General features: G+C 33.2%; 1 protein-coding gene across 2 annotated transcripts in view; it reads left to right on the forward strand.

Moving 5' to 3' along the window:
• LOC127699103 (uncharacterized) overlaps positions 1–17,852 on the forward strand; it is a 79,496-nt gene extending 61,644 nt beyond the window's left edge. Inside the window, exons 6-9 of one of the 2 annotated variants that reach the window (XM_052202839.1) lie at positions 7,114–7,226; positions 10,762–11,961; positions 12,926–13,394; positions 16,069–17,852. In XM_052202839.1, coding sequence (XP_052058799.1) covers positions 7,114–7,226; positions 10,762–11,961; positions 12,926–13,394; positions 16,069–16,397 — 2,111 coding nt within the window. In that variant the 3' untranslated portion in view covers positions 16,398–17,852. The remainder of the gene's footprint in view (positions 1–7,113; positions 7,227–10,761; positions 11,962–12,925; positions 13,395–16,068) is intronic. The other variant, XM_052202840.1, reaches the window with a different exon arrangement.
• Positions 17,853–18,296: the final 444 nt, after the last annotated feature.

The raw sequence follows: 18,296 nt of genomic DNA on the forward strand, positions 1-18,296 counted from the left end.
TCTGTAATGTTTTATTCGACTGCAAAAAACTTTACCATGTCAATTTTTTTGGAGATTCATATATTTAGAAATTTCAAATTAAATTTTAAAAAATTTGGGTGGGGGGGGGGGGGGGGGGGGTAAAATTTGTTTTTTGGGGTCATACTTTTTTGGAAGGTGATTTTTTTTTTTTATATTATTTAGGGTTTTTCAAAAAATTCTGAAGCGTTTAAAAAGTCTTAAATGTCTAAAGTTATAGTTTGACACAAGAAAAAGACATATGACGTCATGCTCACGGGAATGTGCGAAAGAGTAGATCAACGATTAGCGGATTTTTTTTATTTAACACAATGTGAGTGATGACCATAAGAGAAATAGGTTTAACAACTTGTGAGAATTGGAAATCGCTTGATATCAACTCTCGTTATTTAATTTAGATATGCCGGAGGCATGTTTATCATTATATTGAAATTAAATAAGTCGAGTTGAAATAAAGCAATATCACATTTTCACTCGTTATGAAACCTATCAATATATAACAGATTAACTTAGGAACATGAGAAAATGCCTGTACCAAGTCAGGAATATAACAGTTGTTGTCCATTCGTTTGATGTGTTTGTGCTTTTGATTTTGCCATTTGATCAGTGACTTACCGTTTTGAATTTTCCTCGGAGTTCAATATTTATGTTACTTTACTTTTTATTATTGTGCAACAGCACAGTATTGTGCATTAGCACTTGTACATGTAAATCAAACCGGAATAAAGCATAGAACACTGCAGATTGAGTTGAACTGATGCATCAACCATTGTTTAACGCCAAGTGGCTTATAAAATGCGGGATGAGAACATGATCAAATTAAGAAACAATTGATGCAAGCTATACTTTATTGTAAACAATCAGACGACTGGCAATGTGTTTTTTCAGAAGGAGGGGTTTCGAACAGCCAGCATGAACGTTGTCGTATCTAGGTCAAATATGTCAATTGCGAATTGTAACACATTGTTGTCATAATATAACAACATGAGCATCATTTAAGAGTTTGAAAGTGTTTTAAGTTAATGAAATATATTAAATTCAGGCCAATTTGATAAAACTCATTTTTATGCAGTAGTCAATATACGCATGTGCAAACAAATTTTATTGGATTTCGAGCATTGGTCTATTTACAAAGCGAAAGAAGCACGTCATATTAGAATGAGATATAATCCTGAGCCTACATGTACTCTACACTAAGACAACAGATTTACACACTGAACCAGATAATAAACATCCCCCAGTTTTTTGTTCTCAATTCTAAATGTTGCAATATTAGCGGAATTATCATCAAATATGATTATGTTTACTGCTAGGTGTGGCACACTTAAGGCTAAAATACTACCATGAATCCACTGATGTGGTTGAATTTCAGTTATAAAAACCATTTCAAAAAGTGGAAGTTCATCAAACTTGCCGCAATGCAGGTGCTCAATATATGACATGTCATGTTGTTTATTAAAGAAGAATACTGTCATAGTGGTAAGGCATGTACTATTTGTTTTTTATTTATTAAGGGATGGGAGGAGGGTATGGCATCTTATTTCAAGCCAAATTTATTATTTTTAGTATATGTTTAATGTCTATTGTTGTGTATTGCTTGGATTAATTTATTAAATATTTTTTAAGATATGTACATTCTAAAACTGATTATACTAGTAAGAGAGACAACTTCATATGCACTTTCATATTCAGTCAACGTGCATCACCATGCATTAGATACAAATTATGCGACAAAACGGAATGATTTTGTTCAATATAACTACTGTATTTATTAACACAAATAGATGATATTAACAGTATTAATGGTGGAAATCCGCAAAGATTTGCTATCCCTTTGAGGTAACGAATTATTTGGTCGTGGAATTTGTTTTTTGTTTCTTTTATAATGCAATTATTTCATCAAGCTTCCAGATTTATGTAATTACATTCACACTTGTTGTACCCGTTAGCTTGAAACTGTGTGTCATTACAGTTCAACCTAAAAGACAACCTTATTTTTATTTTTATACCTGTCTGCCAGTTTTACATGTGTCTCGTGACAATAAGTTGTGATTACATTGCGCATTTCAACTTCCGGTAAAATATAGAATTATCGTCCTTTAAAACCTAACGGCAGGTAGAAAGGCTATGTTATGTCAAGGAGTGTGAAACCGGTTCGTTTTTGTTTCCCGCTCTATGAATGTACGCCTGTAATTACAGCTTTTTGTCACCATAGGTTGTTCATGTGTATTGATTAAACCAGTAAATCATAAACTGCATTTTCTAAAAATAAAAGATATTAAGAGAGGCATTCATTAATGCTATCAGCTTCTCTATAACAATTAGAAGATGTGGTATGATTGCAATTGAGTCATTTCTCCACCAGAGCCAAATAAAATTTAAGTTTACATCTATAGGTCAGTGTACGGCCTTCAACACTGAATAAAACCATTACCGCATAGTAAACTATAAAAGACCACGAAATTACCAGTGTAAAATAGTTCAGACGAAAACACTTACGGCAATAATCGTATTATTTGTGTTTTGTTTCTATCTTTCTGTGAATGAATTTCGTTTGTGATACGTTATTTCTGAATTTACCAAACGCTTAGCTACTGTATATTCGTTTATAGCATGAACACAAAAGCGTGATTGTGCAACCAATCATCAATTATCATTATTACATGTAACAACAACATTGTCAGAACAATAACCTAGGATATAATTGCATCCTGTCAGTGTGAATGAAAATTAAAAGTTGAAATTGGACGTTAAAAGTTGTTTGTTTGTGATACGCTAGAATGTTTGAAATATAAAACATGAAACTTTACAGTTCAGTGTACAATGTATCACAAACTTGAAAATAATTTCTGAATTAAAAAAGTGTGCAAAATACGTCCATTCTAATTCAAATGAAATGCCAATTGGCCAAAAGCAAACCACCGAATAAAATAAAAAAGAAAGAAAAAAAGAACATGATTTATGTAATGGATGAAAAATAAATAGAAAATCAATATTTAAATGATTACATTGTATGTTCTTAGCTAATAAAAGAATCCTGCTTTAGGTAAATCTCCAACAATATGTGAAAAAAGTAATGCCATTTAATGAAATGTAATGCATGAAATTACACAACTTTTTGCTAAAGTAATGCATTAAATTACAATTACATGTAATGCAAAAATTTCTGCATTACACATTACATGTAATAACTTGGAAAAATGTAAGGCATTACCATGCATTACAATTACACATTTGCATTACCCCATACCTGATCTGAAGTGACGTTTTAGATTTCAACGTACGTATCCTTGTATCGCTGGTTAATTATTAAGTGAGGAATTTCGTTACCACAAATTACTTAAAATATTTTCTAAACTGTTTCTTGGATACAAAGCTTTGGTTTTGGGAGTTGTAGCTGTATCTGTTGGGCTGTATCTGTGGCGGTTTATAACAAACGGGATATCACAACTTATTTTGTACGGTAGATCAGTATATTAAGATACGAATCGTGTAAACCTATAAATCGATATATTCTAAAATGCTTACCCTTCCGGAGCACCTGAGATCACCCCCAGTTTTAGGTGGGGTTCGTGTTGCTTAGTCTTTAATTTTCCATGTTGTGTCTTCTGTACTATTTGTTTGTTTGTCTTTTTATTTTTAGCCATGGCGTTGTCAGTTTATTTTCAATCTATGAGTTTGACTGTCCCTCTGGTATCTTTCGTCCCTCTTTTACCAATATAACACTGAAATAAGTCTTCAAATATTGGGGTTTTTTTTGGTATAAACATTGATATTGGTATAAAAAAAAAACATTAATACATATTATTGATATACAGCTATAAACATTCACGGTCCTAAATTTTGTCAATATCTATATAATGAAATTGCACATGATCGTGTTTTTTTTTCTGACTGCTTATGACGTCTTTACACTAAATCCATTGGTTGTGATCCTATTGATATTGTAGTATTATGATTTTGTCCTAAGTTGTAATTGGCTCTGAACTTTCAGTTACTGCGAGGACTCTCAGATCTGTACTTTGTGTCTATAGTGGTTGTGTTAGCTGACTTTTGCTTTGTATCGATTATACGAGTCGAGTTTTTCTAACTATAATTAGTTGTTATGTTTAGCAATTACATCACGGTCACACGTAAGGGGAGGGTTCGACGTCCGTAAAACATGTTTAACCCCGCCACATTCTGTATGTATGTGCCTGTCCCATGTCAGGAGCCTGTTATTCAGTGGTTGACGTTTGTTGCAGTGTTAAATATTTGTTTTTCGTTCATTTTTTATACATTAATTAGGCCGTTAGTTTTCTCGTTTGAATTGTTTTACATTTGGGATTTCGGTGCCTTTTATAGCTTACTATGCGGTATGGGTTTGTTCATTGTTGAAGGCCGTATGGAGACATTTAATGTTAATTTCTGTGTCATTCGGCTGTTTTTTAAGTTGTCTCATTAGCAATCATACCACATCTTCTTTTTTATATTTACCCCCCATATTATGTTTGTTCCTGTCCTATGTAAAGAGCCTGTGATTAGTATTGATTAATTTTGATGTTATATGCCATATTTATCTATTTTTTTTTATATTTTGTAAATAATCAGGCTGTGAGTTTTCTCGTTTGAATTGTTTCACATTTGTCATAGATATAGGAAGATGTGGTATGAGTGCCAATAAGACAACTCTCCATCCAAGAAACAATTTATAAAAGTAAAGCATTATAGGTCAAGGTACGGCCTTCAACACGGAGCCTTGGCTCACACCGAACAGCAAGCTATAAAGGGCCCCAAAAATTACTAGTGTAAAGCCATTCAAACGGGAAAACCAACGGTCTAATCCATATAAAAACGAGAAACGAGAAACACTTATGAACCACATAAACAGACGACAACCACTGAACATCAGATTCCTGACTTAGGACAGGTGCAAACAATTGCAGCGGGATTAAACGTTTTAATGGTACCAAACCTTCTCCCTTTTCTGAAACAATAGTATAACATCACAACATAGAAAGACACACTATAAAATATCAATTGGAAGGCTTAATTCAATCAAAAAACGTAGTAACACAAATTAACACACAATGAACAAATAAATTCGATCTGTGATACAATGCAAATACAGTTAATAAAAATAAGGGATGAATAATTAAGCTAAAAAGTAAATAAATAGGTTTAAACTAAGGTTAAAGTATAAAACCGCCTACAAATGTTATTTTTTTTTAGAAAAAATATCAACTTTGATAAAAAAAAAAAAACACGTCATATTATATACAGGTAAATGAAAAAAAATGAAAAAAAATTTGTTGTTAAGTATACTTCTTCTGTGTGTATAATATTCCCTTTAGGAATACCAAGATATTTCTTTATTATCAATAATACTAATCTAAAACTTGGTACATATGGGGTGAATATCAACAATAAAACTATACAATTGGTGTTCTTCGTGTATAGGTGCCAGAACAGTATTTAAGGAGAAATGAAATAGTTTTTATGTTTATAGTACGAAGAAGTGAAAATCCGTAGTAATTCCAAACAATCAAAGCTGGTATATAGACAAGATCCACGTTAACATTAAATAACAAAAAAAGCATTACAAATAGTATCAACAGGTCAAGTCAATGTCGGGATCATATATAGCTTGTTATGCGGTGTTATTCTATTTGTTGAAGGCCGTACGGTTACTTATAGTTGATATCCCATACTTCATTTGGTCTCAGCTCGTGGAGAGTTGCTTCATTGGCAATCATACCATATCTTCTTATTTTTAAAATGGTTACGACATTACGGTGCGAGGCTATTAGTTTCAATTGTTATTCACGTTACCCCTTGGAGTTCGTTTGTTTTGATATTAATTTATTTACTTTTTCCTATATAGAAATTATTACTAAGCATCGGTTAGGTATACACTAATATATGTTCTGATTGGTTGTCTAATGATATGACTAGAATGATAAACTGGAATCCGCTTGTATTACGCTACACTCAAACAACCGGTACGGACAATACTTTGTTACCTAGCAACGTACAATATCAGAACATGTAAACAAACAGAACAATTTGTTTCCTGATGCATATAAAAGCATAAAATTAATGTGTAAAATAAATTCCTATTCTTAATTTAGCTAATCCATTGCATTACATAAAGAAAAAAAGATCGAAAAGGTATCAGTTTGAAATAAAATAAAATTCCGCCTAACTTCATGAATGATTGTGGCACATCAATGTGATGGTTAAATGTGACGTCATACAAAATGGAAACTTTTGAACTTACGGCTGTTTCGATATGTCAACTAAAGATTTGACAATACATTGTACATGTAAGCCTGTGAAAAAAATTGTTCCATAAAATTGCTGGTATGAAAATAGAATATTCCTTCTGATTTGCTATAGCATATCATGGATGGTAGCATTAAATAAAATTTCATGTTAGCAAAGGAAAGTGTGGTATAATACAAGTCATTTGATTGGACGACTAATCAGATTCTACGATAGATCGGATCTCACTGGCTGTCCATGAACAAAGTGTAGTAGTCCGCCGAGAAACAGCTAACTAGAATGATTTATAGAATTTGGAACCGGTCCCAAACAGAAGGTTTTCAATCCGGAAGATTAGTTATCAAATAACAGTGTGGATATTTAAGACCCGATCAACAATTATTACTTCACATATCTTTTGGATAAATATTGTTTGAGGAGCGCTGAAACATTTATTATCAATATTATACACTGTTGGTTTGATGGCTGCTTACGTAAAAAAAGTTTATACGTGTGTTTTAGAGATTCAAAATCAAGTCACAGCTAGTGGATTAGAATTATTTTGGTCAAATATATTGATAATAGCAGTTTAAATGCTCATCTATTGTTGAATTTATGTGTTGACTTACTCATTTTCAAACTTCGACTTTGATCAATTTAAATGCTGTCTCAATGGTTCATTTGTTCGTATGATAGATATGGTATAACTTAACAAAAACAGGAACCCATTGATATTGTTGAGATTACAGGGTAAACAATGCTGTGCAAATGCGTTTTTAAAGTTTAACCGATATAAGAATGAAATATATTTTCTTAATTTTTTTTTAAAATGTCTGCTTTGTTTATTTTCAGAGGATCCAAACTTTTGGTTTCAAACGTTACACTATTATGGAAATAAAGTCAATACCAGGACCCGTATGGATCCATCAGTTATTTTGGTAGGAACTAAGATCGACCTGTGTCGGGTATGTTTTAGGTCTACCTTTCGACGAAAGGAGCTATTTCGAGTTAGTTTTGTTTCGTCCTCTTCCTCTGGATTTTCCTCATTAATCCTTGTTCGGGTCAAAATTTTGTAATTTTTTATCTATGACGAGTTTATTTACATGGATAATGACACATGGTATGAAAGTGTATTACCATGAGACGGTGTGTCGCATATAATCATGACCTTCATTTGAACTTGAACTTTGACCTCAAGGTAAGAATATTTGATTTGTTTAACATTTTCGTTTCCGGAACATGACCTTTTGAAATCTTTGACATATACCTCTTCATATAATTTTTAGTACAGTTCGACAAGAACTTTCCAGATTCCCAAGCCTACAGTATTTATCTCGTAACTACCCTGATAAGACTTTCTAGTTCACATTTAGCTCTCTGTATATCATTAATTATTCAATTGCTTTAAACTCTTCAGATTCCCTCTTCTAAACCATATATGAGTTTTTAATCATTATGACCTTTCAGTACATTGTAATTCTTTTCGCTGAGTTTGATTCTCCGCTCCCTGATATCGTTGCTTGTTAAAACAAAACTAGTTCAAATCCCTTTACCTTAATCATATAATTGAATACTGCCCTGGCCTTTAAATGCACTATAGTTTTTTTTTAAATGGACTCTAGATTTTGTCTGTTGTGGTCGGCCATGCCACACCGATATATCATGAATAAAAAAATATATTAAAAGAAGATAAGGTTCCAACTCATAAACCATTTATATGTTCCAATTTTGCTTTTGCCATGACAATACCACTTCTGTATTAAAATGTGTTTGTACGGCCTTATCTTAACTTGAGGGATCGCGGGGAAGACATCAATTAAATGTTTCTTTGGTGTTTTTATACACTCTTTTCGTGCAGTTTCATACTACTATAACCGTTTTACCTAGTTTGATATATATAATTATGTGAGTATACTGCAAACAGCTACAAAAACTAAACTATACTGATGACATATAATAGATATTTTGTATTAAAGGATAAGAAGATATGAGTATTCCAAAGGGCACAATACAATATGTAGCAATTTTAGGGTTGGTGGAATATAACGAGTATAAAATAAGATTGATGGTAATCTATATAAATGGTCAGAATTTATCCAGTTTTATGCGACGAGCTTTCGATAAATTTTCGTAGCATATAAAAAAAGAGGCGCAAGATACAAAAGTCATAAATCTTGAGATTGAAAAACACTGAAAACAGTCAACAAATCATAATATAATAAAAACTTATACTGAACACAAACCCAACTAAAAACCAATAGGTGATCTCAGGTGCTAAGGAAGGGTAGGCAAATCTTGCCAAACATTAGTCACACGTCGAGGAGATCACTTATGTACATACTAGTTGATAAGTCTGATTCGTTATGTCGCATTTGAGAAAAAGAGTACAGGATTGCAGTAACGACAATTGAAACATATCCATCGTCAAAAGTATGACTTTAACTTTGCCGCTTGGAACATTTCGTGTATAGGTTCATTCTAAGCAGCAATTTTTTATCAAGGAAATGATAATAGGAAACACAAGCTCTGGAATATCGTATCAACTACTGGAATATATATACTTCATATGCAAGCACTGCTGAAATGTTGCTTCATAAAAATGAAAATTTAACAATTGGGTCACTGAAATCATATTTTGTGTCGTGAATGTTATTCTCAATGCATCGGACCCTCATTGTCAATTTCTAGATTTCGTCAATCAAAAAAGACATTCGATCCGACATGCAAATCACAGACATCAGACTGTTCGAAATAGATATATGAAAAAACAAGAATGTGTCCATAGTACACGGATGCCCTAATCGCACTATCATTTTTTATGTTCAGTGGACCGTGAAATTGGGGTCAAAACTCTAATTTGGCAATAAAATTAGAAAGATCATATCAAAAGGAACATGTGTACTAAGTTTCAAGTTGATAGGACTTCAACTTCATCAAAAACTACCTTGACCAAAAACTTTAACATGAAGCGGGACAGACGGACGGACGGAGGGACGAACGAACGGAGGGACGAACGGACGGACGAACGCTCGGACGCACAGATCAGAAAACATATGCTCATAAATGGGGCATTAAAACACTCAAAACCAAAAACGAAATTGTCTAGATAGCCTGATTTTACAACGGTACACACAAGCGGTGCCTTGTTTAAGCATGCTATGTGGTCGTTTTCGATTTTAGCCATGACACTGTCAGTTTCTCTTCCCTACCGAGTTTTGTAGTCCCGTTTATATTCTCCACCTTTGTTATCCTTGTATGTTTTACCTTCTACACATTAGTATAATATTATGTTGGTTAGTTTTTGCCCGAAGGGAATTACCGACCTAAGTAGATAACTGTTAAAGCTGATCCCATTCTCTTGTTGAAATAAACTTCAAATTGTTAATTTCTCATTTCTAGGCAGTAACATACCTTCCGCGTCTACAAATCCGGGTGTTTCTCGATATGCCTGCATCAACTGCCAGCCTTACAAATCCAAACTCAGTAAAAATAATACAATCGGGAATAGGAGACGATCGGTGAAATTACAGTTAAGACAATTCTGGTATCTAATAATCAGAAAACCTGTTCCTTGTGAGTTGTGAGTTGAGTTGAGTTGAGACAGAGACATATCTTATCAGTCAACCAATTCATAATGTGTCCAGTTTTGTCATTTTGTCTAGTAACTGTTGGTGCAGTTTTTGTGTAAGAACCATTGTCCTGTTAATTAAGTCCATATAAAGTGACCTTAAACAAGCGTTACGTATTACTTGAGGTATGTAACCGATGAGGCGGAGGGTGTATTAATTATTGATGTGAACTGAGAATGAAAAGGGAGTAGATACCAAGGGGGAAATTTAATCTTACAATAATTTAACTTTGGATGTAACGCGTCTTCCGATTGGCTGACGTTGTTTTGTTTATCAGCTCATAGACATAATTTTGTCATGTGACCTTGACGTCATCAACGTTTTTTCATGATTTACTCCGGTTTAAAATGGAATTAAGAATTAGATTATAAGAAATGACTGTAATATTTTTTCTGTCTATTCGAAATAACATAAAAAATGTGGTGCACACTTTAAAATAACCCGCTACGCGGGTTATTCAGTGTGCACAACATTTTTGATGTTATTTCTTCATAGACAGAAAAAATATTACAGTCATTTCTTAAATAAGAAAAAAACTGACAATGTCATTTAAAGAAAAGAAAGACGACGAAAGACAAAAAAATTCCAAGCTAACAATCGGAAAGTCGCATTCATCAAGTTTGTAATTGATTCTAGTTTAAAATCCCTAAACTAAAGTTCTCTGGGGTATATGATATGAACTGAAATGTTGGTTATGGAGTTACTATATATAATCAATATATTTGAAAATAAAATAAAAGAAAATTGTCTTTGAGAAAGTTCTGCAAGAATTCTGCTGGAGTACACAGAATTCATTGTTAAGTGTTATTTTTGCTGAAAGACTACTGGCATGATTTTTAGTTCATATAAGCAATAATTTTTTTTTCCTTAGGGAAATGAACAAGGATCAAAAAAGAAACTTTTTGACAATTGTTGCCGAGAATCATCCTTCAAGAAACATATTCGTGACTTTAGTTTACTTTCAAATACAGATGAAAACAATGAAGAGGTATTTGAAAAATTGCGCCTGAAGATATTTGATTTAGCGAAAAAGTGTCCTTCTTGGGATCAAGAAATACCTGTTAGGTGGATTCATTTAGAGAAGACTCTTTTAAAATTATCAAATGAAAAGCCGATCGTTACCAGGGCTGATGTTATTAAGCTTGGTCTTGAAAATTTAGAACCAATTGAGACAAACGAAGAAGTGGACTTATTCTTAAAATACCATCATGAGACTGGTGATTTTGTCTTTTTTGAGGATATTCAAGAGTACGTAGTGTTGAGCCCACAGTGGTTATCTAATGCTTTTAAATGCATCATAACCTCAGATGAGTTACAAAAAGATTGTGATATTTCATCTTATGTGAAAAATGATTGGGATGATATAAGGAAAACTGGTAAACTATCAAACAGGTTTATTGATCACATACTGGAACAAAACAAACTCTCAATGTATAAGAACCATATTTTGACCATTATGGAAAAATATGATATCATAGTACGATCTTCTTCAGCCTCAGGCCAAGAAAGCTTTTATGTCCCTTGTATGGTTGAAACAACTGCAATTGATCATATTGACTTGATTTTTGATAACAAGTCCAAAACATCTTGTCTTTGTTTCGTATTTGATTTCTTGCCTATGCCCATTTTTAACCACGTACTAGCAGCATGTACAAGACGCTTCAAAATTTCGAAAAAAGAATACGAACCCGTATTTTTTAAAGGAATGTGTTTGTTTGATCTTGATGACTCAGGTTGTGAAAAATTATTTCTACTCATGTATCAAAATGTTATACAGGTACAAGTTTGGAAATGGGAATGTAGTAAAAACAAAATAGAGAAATCATACAGCGGAATAAGAACATTAATCTGCAGTGATATTGAAAGAGCACAAGTCAATCGTTATAAAAGTAACATACCTTATAAAACCCAATTGAAATGCAACATAACACTGTACAGTTGTTTCAAAGGAATGAAGGATCATGATCAACTAAGGAAAATGGAAGAGTATTATTGTGAAGAACATGAGCAGTCACATGATGCAAAGCAAATTTGGACTGATTGGTATGAGGAAGATCCAAAAGAATCACTGGTAAATATTGTAAAAGTATAATTAGTGTTTATCTTTGTTATTGTTTCAGTTTAATATATTCTATGTAATTTAGTTTGGCATTCTCTAGCTGAAGAATTGAAGTTTTCCTAGATGGTACCTGAAGGTTTTTCTACCGACAAAACTGCTTGTTTTTAACTAGATTTGTGTCTTCTTAATGGATCAATGAGATTTAAACATCGGTAAACTAATGTTGTCTTAAATTTACAAGGAAAAAGATTGCACTTTCTATTGCAACATCGTTTGTTACGTTCATTTTGATTGGAAAACGTCACTTATTTTCATGGCATCAATACAATTGATGCTATAAAAATGTACGCGCAAGCGCACACGACGTATGACAGATTTAAAATGAATGTTTTAACGTTGTTTTCTATCAGTTTTATTAGAATGGAGATAACAATATTGTATTTTAAGCTCCGACGGCATCAATTGGTGATTTGATGGTCGCAAATACCCGTTTACTGGCTCCGCTAACGCGTCGCCAGTAAATTTAATTTTCGACCATCAAATCACCAATTGATGCCGTCGGAACTTAAAATACAATACAATTATCTCCTAAATGCAACACAGCTGATACCGGAATTATGAGAAGAACATTTTTCCTTAATTTCAGTCACTGAGCAGGAACACTAAATTTAACAGGCAAAGCAAGTTATCTGACTTTACTTAGCTCATGACCAGCTCATGACTATCTATGTAACATTTCTCTAAATCCATTCTCTTCCATTAATACCTTTAAGTTTAAAGTTTTGTAAACATTTTAGAGATAAAATCTGTCAGATACAAGCATACCTTGATTGGTATAATAGAAAATACAGAGAAATATAACTTTGAAGATAAACTGGAGAAGACAAAATGTAGTGGGGGTTGATTTGATTCTTCTAACGCTATAAAAAAAAAACAAGATATATATTTAAGGCTTTATTCCGGACTTTTATTTCAGATCGACTTGAACCATAGGCACATCAATTTCACAAAAATGGGAATTATAACCTTGGATGTACTAGCAGATGCTCTTTACGACCTTATTCTTGTAGCTGATCCGAATTTCACAACACCTAGAAGTGAATGTGATATTTCTAAACTGTACGAAATACACAGAAACAAAATGAATGTCTTCATTCCAAGCCGCGGGAGGTGGGGAGGTCAATGGGTAGATTTAAATACAAATGCAACAGCTCCAGGAGACGATATAGAACGTATTAGATTGACCAGGAATGAGCTTCAACATTCAAGCAAATTTGAGCTACAAGATGCACGATTTTTCCAACTCTGCAACCTACATAAAAAGGTTTTGGGTAGATTTGAAACAAAAAATAATGTTTTTGATTATGTCCAGCGGTTTGAAATCATACTCAACAAGAAGATAGCATTTCTGGACTGGAAAAGATGCAAAGAAAACATTATTTTTGGTGAGTAAAATATGCCACAGATAACTTTATAAATATCTTTGACAGCAGGCACCTGACATTTACCACATATACATAGTTCATTGGTCGACGTTTATTTTTCTTGCTTATGTCACTTTTTCTGTTACTATCAGTCTTGAACATGCATGAAATATTTGTCACTTGACATTAAGCAAACATCGATTAATCATTTATACAAATACAAAGTTAACTGTTTTGGTCCATCCTTTTAATTTAGCATAACTTTAGATACAATATTTGATTGACATTTAGAATGTAGGTGTGTGGTAAATATTTTTGTCTATGTCATTTTGATTAAGGACGTATTTTAACTTATTAACGGCAAACCTGATTGACAGTTTTAGTCACACTTAATGCATCTAGTACCATTCAATGAAAGTGTCCCATCGCGTTCAGCCATAGACATAAGAAGATGTGGTATGAGTGCCAATGAGACAACTCTCCATCCAAGTCACAATTTGTAAAAGTAAACCATTATAGGTCAGGGTACGGTCTTTAACACGGAGCCTAGGCTCACAACGAACAGCAAGCTATAAATGGCCCTAAAAATTACTAGTGTAAAGCCATGTAGGACAGGTGCAAACAAATGCAGCGGGTTTAAACGTTTTAATAGGTACCAACCTTCACCCTTAACTGAAACAATAGTGAAACATCACAACATAGAAAGACACACTATAAAATATCAATTGAAATGGCTTAACTTAATCAAAAGACATATTAACACAAACAAGTGAATATACACTGAACGAATAAATTTGATCTATGAGACTATGAAACAATGTATATACAGAGATTTATTATGTAAATTGAATGTTTTTGAATTGTGTATTGAGTATTGACAGTTTTCCTTTACGTTGATTTATTTACTTCTAATGCAATAGAGAACCTCAAATTCGATTTCGATTATTTTATAGAAATGAAAGTTTTTTACTCCCTTTTAACTTTTATAGAAAATAGAAGCTTGTTCTTTATCAAACCGGTGGCACAGAGACACAGGTCTTAGTTTTGGCATTTTCGTCCATTTTATGAAACTACTCTGAAACAGTTAACAAAAAAAGCTTTGGACAATAACATGCACAAATGCCAACATTGTTTTTGAGGAATGACGTAAAATTGTTGATCTATTTTAATATAGACTATTTTATTTTGAAATCCATCAAGTTTTAATATGTTTACGCTGTGAGTACAGCATATACAGGAAAAATGCAATTAGAGCCTTATTCGGTCCCTCACTTTCCATAATGTCTTTTTGTAACAACTTACCCGTTAATTTCTTGATAATGCGCACAATTTGGTTCCTGGCACTTTTTAAAGCACGGGTAACAAGTAGTCATGACCAAGGTATTTTTGACGAAATTGTCAGCTTGCGAACTAGTTACCATAAAGTATGATGTAGATACAGAGTTGTATGTTCACTGCAATTTTGCAGATGCATTAAACTGTACAGGGCTCTCAAAACATACGAAGGAGCAAAATGCATCACTCAACTTCAGGAAATTAATACAACATTTGGTGATTCTTATAAAAACATGAAATAAAATAACAAAAGTTCGTACTTTATTTGTCATTTTTAACTTTTTTATGCCCCCGCCGTGGCGGAGGGAGAATTAAGTTTTACCCTTGTCCGTTCGTACGTACGTACGTACTAAAGTTTGTTTCCGTTCTCTAACTGTAGTTTGCCTCAACCAAATGTTATGACACTTATACACGATGTTTATTACCACAGAACACAGATCAAGATTGAATTTCTGTGGCGTCACTTCAACCGTTCTAGAGTTATGTCCCTTTACAAATGAAAAAACTGATGAATTTTTCGTTACTGTTCTCTTACTTTAGTTTGCCTCTACCAAATGTTATGAAACTTATACACAATGTTTATTACCACAAAACACAGATCAAGTTTGAATTTCTGTGGCTTCACTTTAACCGTTCTAGAGTTATGCCCCTTTACAAATGGAAAAATTGATGATTGTTTTGTTTCCGTTCTCTAGCTTTAGTTAGCCTCAACTAAATGTTATGAAACTTATACACACAATGCTTCTTACCACACAATACAGATCAAGTTTGAATTTTGGGGGTGTCACTTCTACTGTTCTAGAGTTTACAAATGGAAAAATTGCTGAATTTTTTTTTCCGTTCTCTAACTTAAGTTTGCCTAAACCAAATTTTATGAAACTTAAACACAATACTTATTACCACAAAACTCTGATCAAGTACAAAATTGGGTAGCATCGCTTTTACCGTTCTTCATTTATGTCCCTTTAGAACTTGATATGATATGCAAGCGGGGGCATCATCTGTGTCCCATGGACACATTCCCCATTTATTTTTTTATTCGAGCGTCGCTAAGGAGTTTTTTGTAGACGAAACACGCGTAAAAATATTTTAAGTGTGGTATCTATGACGGATATATTTGATCAGCATTCTTGAATATTTAATTAAATTCGACGGAATATGTTTATTTGACATATAGTTATTATTTCTTTCCATTTTGTGGGTTTTTTTTTCACACATTCCTTATCCGATCATATTCTTTCTTTCTAGCTTAAATTTTAAGCTTTTGATCTGGATCAGAATAAATATCTGAGTTTAATTAGCATATAATAAGTGTTTATATAAGTATCAAGTTATCAGTCTTATTTAATACCAATTTCAGTCTGTGCAAAGTTACAACTACCAAGTTCTATAACTGCTTCTAAAGGATGTGGATGCACCATCAACTGCGAGATTAATTCACGTTTACCCTCTGAGTCCAGAATATGCTGGTTCAAGGACCACAACGGCGTAGATGAACCTGTGATTGTCGACAGTATAAAGTATCATGGTTCAACAATAGAATTTCCATCCTTGGTTATTTCAAATGCAGACAAATGTGATGAAGGATTCTATGCCTGTCGAATCATGTACCCGACTGACTATCAGTACGAAGAAGATACTGAAACAGTAGTATGGCCCAAAACATACCTGCACGTTAACAATCAATGATAAACATTAAACAAAATCAGTCTGTTAAATCATGAAAATTATGTTAAAGATTAAATGTTTAGAAAATATTTGTTTCAAAAAAGGCAAAAAATGTGTACCATTTTGTAGTATATGTAGTTTTTGACATTGATAGTATTGTTTTTTTAATGCTATTTGTGTGTGTCAACTCGTTGATATCTTCACTGAATCGTGTTGTTAAGATATTCATCTAATATTTGATGATGCAACCCTGCCCCAGTATACGACGTCATATTAGTTTAGGCATCAATGTAATACCTAATGCAACTTGTAATTAGATTTTTACTTGCAACGAGCATTATCACAGGGACATCAGTTGGAAACATGTTTACCCTTTGGGAAAAAACAATGTTGAACGTGGCAAATGTTTCATGCATAAACATTGCGAGGACAAACATGCAATAAAGACGACAGGTCGGTTCTGATGTAGGTTGATCTGGATGACATGCATAAGATGTGAACTGTCACTTGTCAGTATGAGTATTTTGGATAGGGTTAGACATTTTGCCTTGCAACTGGCAACCTACGGACCGCTACGCGTGCATCAGATTTAACGTCCCATTTCGACTGCACGTGGATGCGTTTTTAAATAGCCCGAATGGACAAACGGGTGGCCCACTTAAACGAGGGTTTTACTGCCGGACAAAAGAAATTAAATGATGACCATATTTCTATATCCCAATCATGTCTTGGTTTTTTTTATTGCAGAGGGGGCTAGGATTGTATGGCAGTTTACCGCAAAAGACATGATTCTGATTTAAGTGTACTCGATATATGTCTCTGACTTTAAAACTTCATCAAACATGTGGACGTCAAAAACTTGTGAAGACATGATGATATCGGTTTAAGTGTATTCGACATGTGACTCTGACTTTAACTTCATAACACGTGGACGTCATAAATGTACCTCAAATACGTTAACGTCATACAATTTGAAGCCATCATATCGATTTAGGTGTAAACAACATAATCATGTTTCTGATATAATGTACATTAAACACGGGGCATTCAAAGATTTTTGAAGCTACGATACCGATTTAAGTTTACTCAAAATGTGAATGACTTTAAATTTATCAAACACGTGGACGTCAATAATTGACATGATATCGATTTAAATGTACCCGCCATGTCTCTCTGACTATAACTTTATTAAGGGCCAAGTGAGCTATTTTTTTTTATCTCTTATCGTCAATTGTCCGTTGTTGTCCTTTAACTTTTACAAAAATATTCTCCTCTGAGACTACTAGGCCAAATTTAACTAAGCTTGGTCACAATCATTATAGTGACATCTAATATAAACCAAAATGTGACCGATGACCTCGTCTTGCCACCAAAATGCCTAAAAATAAAACATAGACGTTTGGTATATAACATTGAATAGTTAGTGCACTTTTGAAAATTCAACTGAATAACCAATAAACCTTTTTTTTTCAATTACTTTTATTTATATTTATTAATTAATACATGACTTAGGACAGTTCCGCGTTTAATATTTCATCTTTTCTTATGAACGTTGTAAAAACGCATTTGACTAGCAGGTCGAACAACGGATGTTCTTAAACCCTGCTGACTTCCATGGCGATTGCCAAATAAACGGATCACAAGGTGTAATAAATGGATCATAACTATAGTATTAAATTTATAATTAAGATCCATTTATTACATCTATGATCCGTTTATTTGTCAATCGCCAATGGCAGTCAGCAGGGTTTAAGAACATCCGTTGTTCGACCTGCTAGTCAAATGCGTTTTGTTAAAATATACTTTTTCACTTTATTTGGTCTTTTGGAAAATGTTATATATATATGTATATATATATATATATATAGATATAAGAAGATGTGATATGAGTGCCAATGAGTATGGCGTACTTGACTCAAG

Source organism: Mytilus californianus, unplaced genomic scaffold (genome assembly GCF_021869535.1).
Source record: "Mytilus californianus isolate M0D057914Y unplaced genomic scaffold, xbMytCali1.0.p SCAF_4, whole genome shotgun sequence".
In the NCBI taxonomy this organism is placed as follows: domain Eukaryota; kingdom Metazoa; phylum Mollusca; class Bivalvia; order Mytilida; family Mytilidae; genus Mytilus; species Mytilus californianus.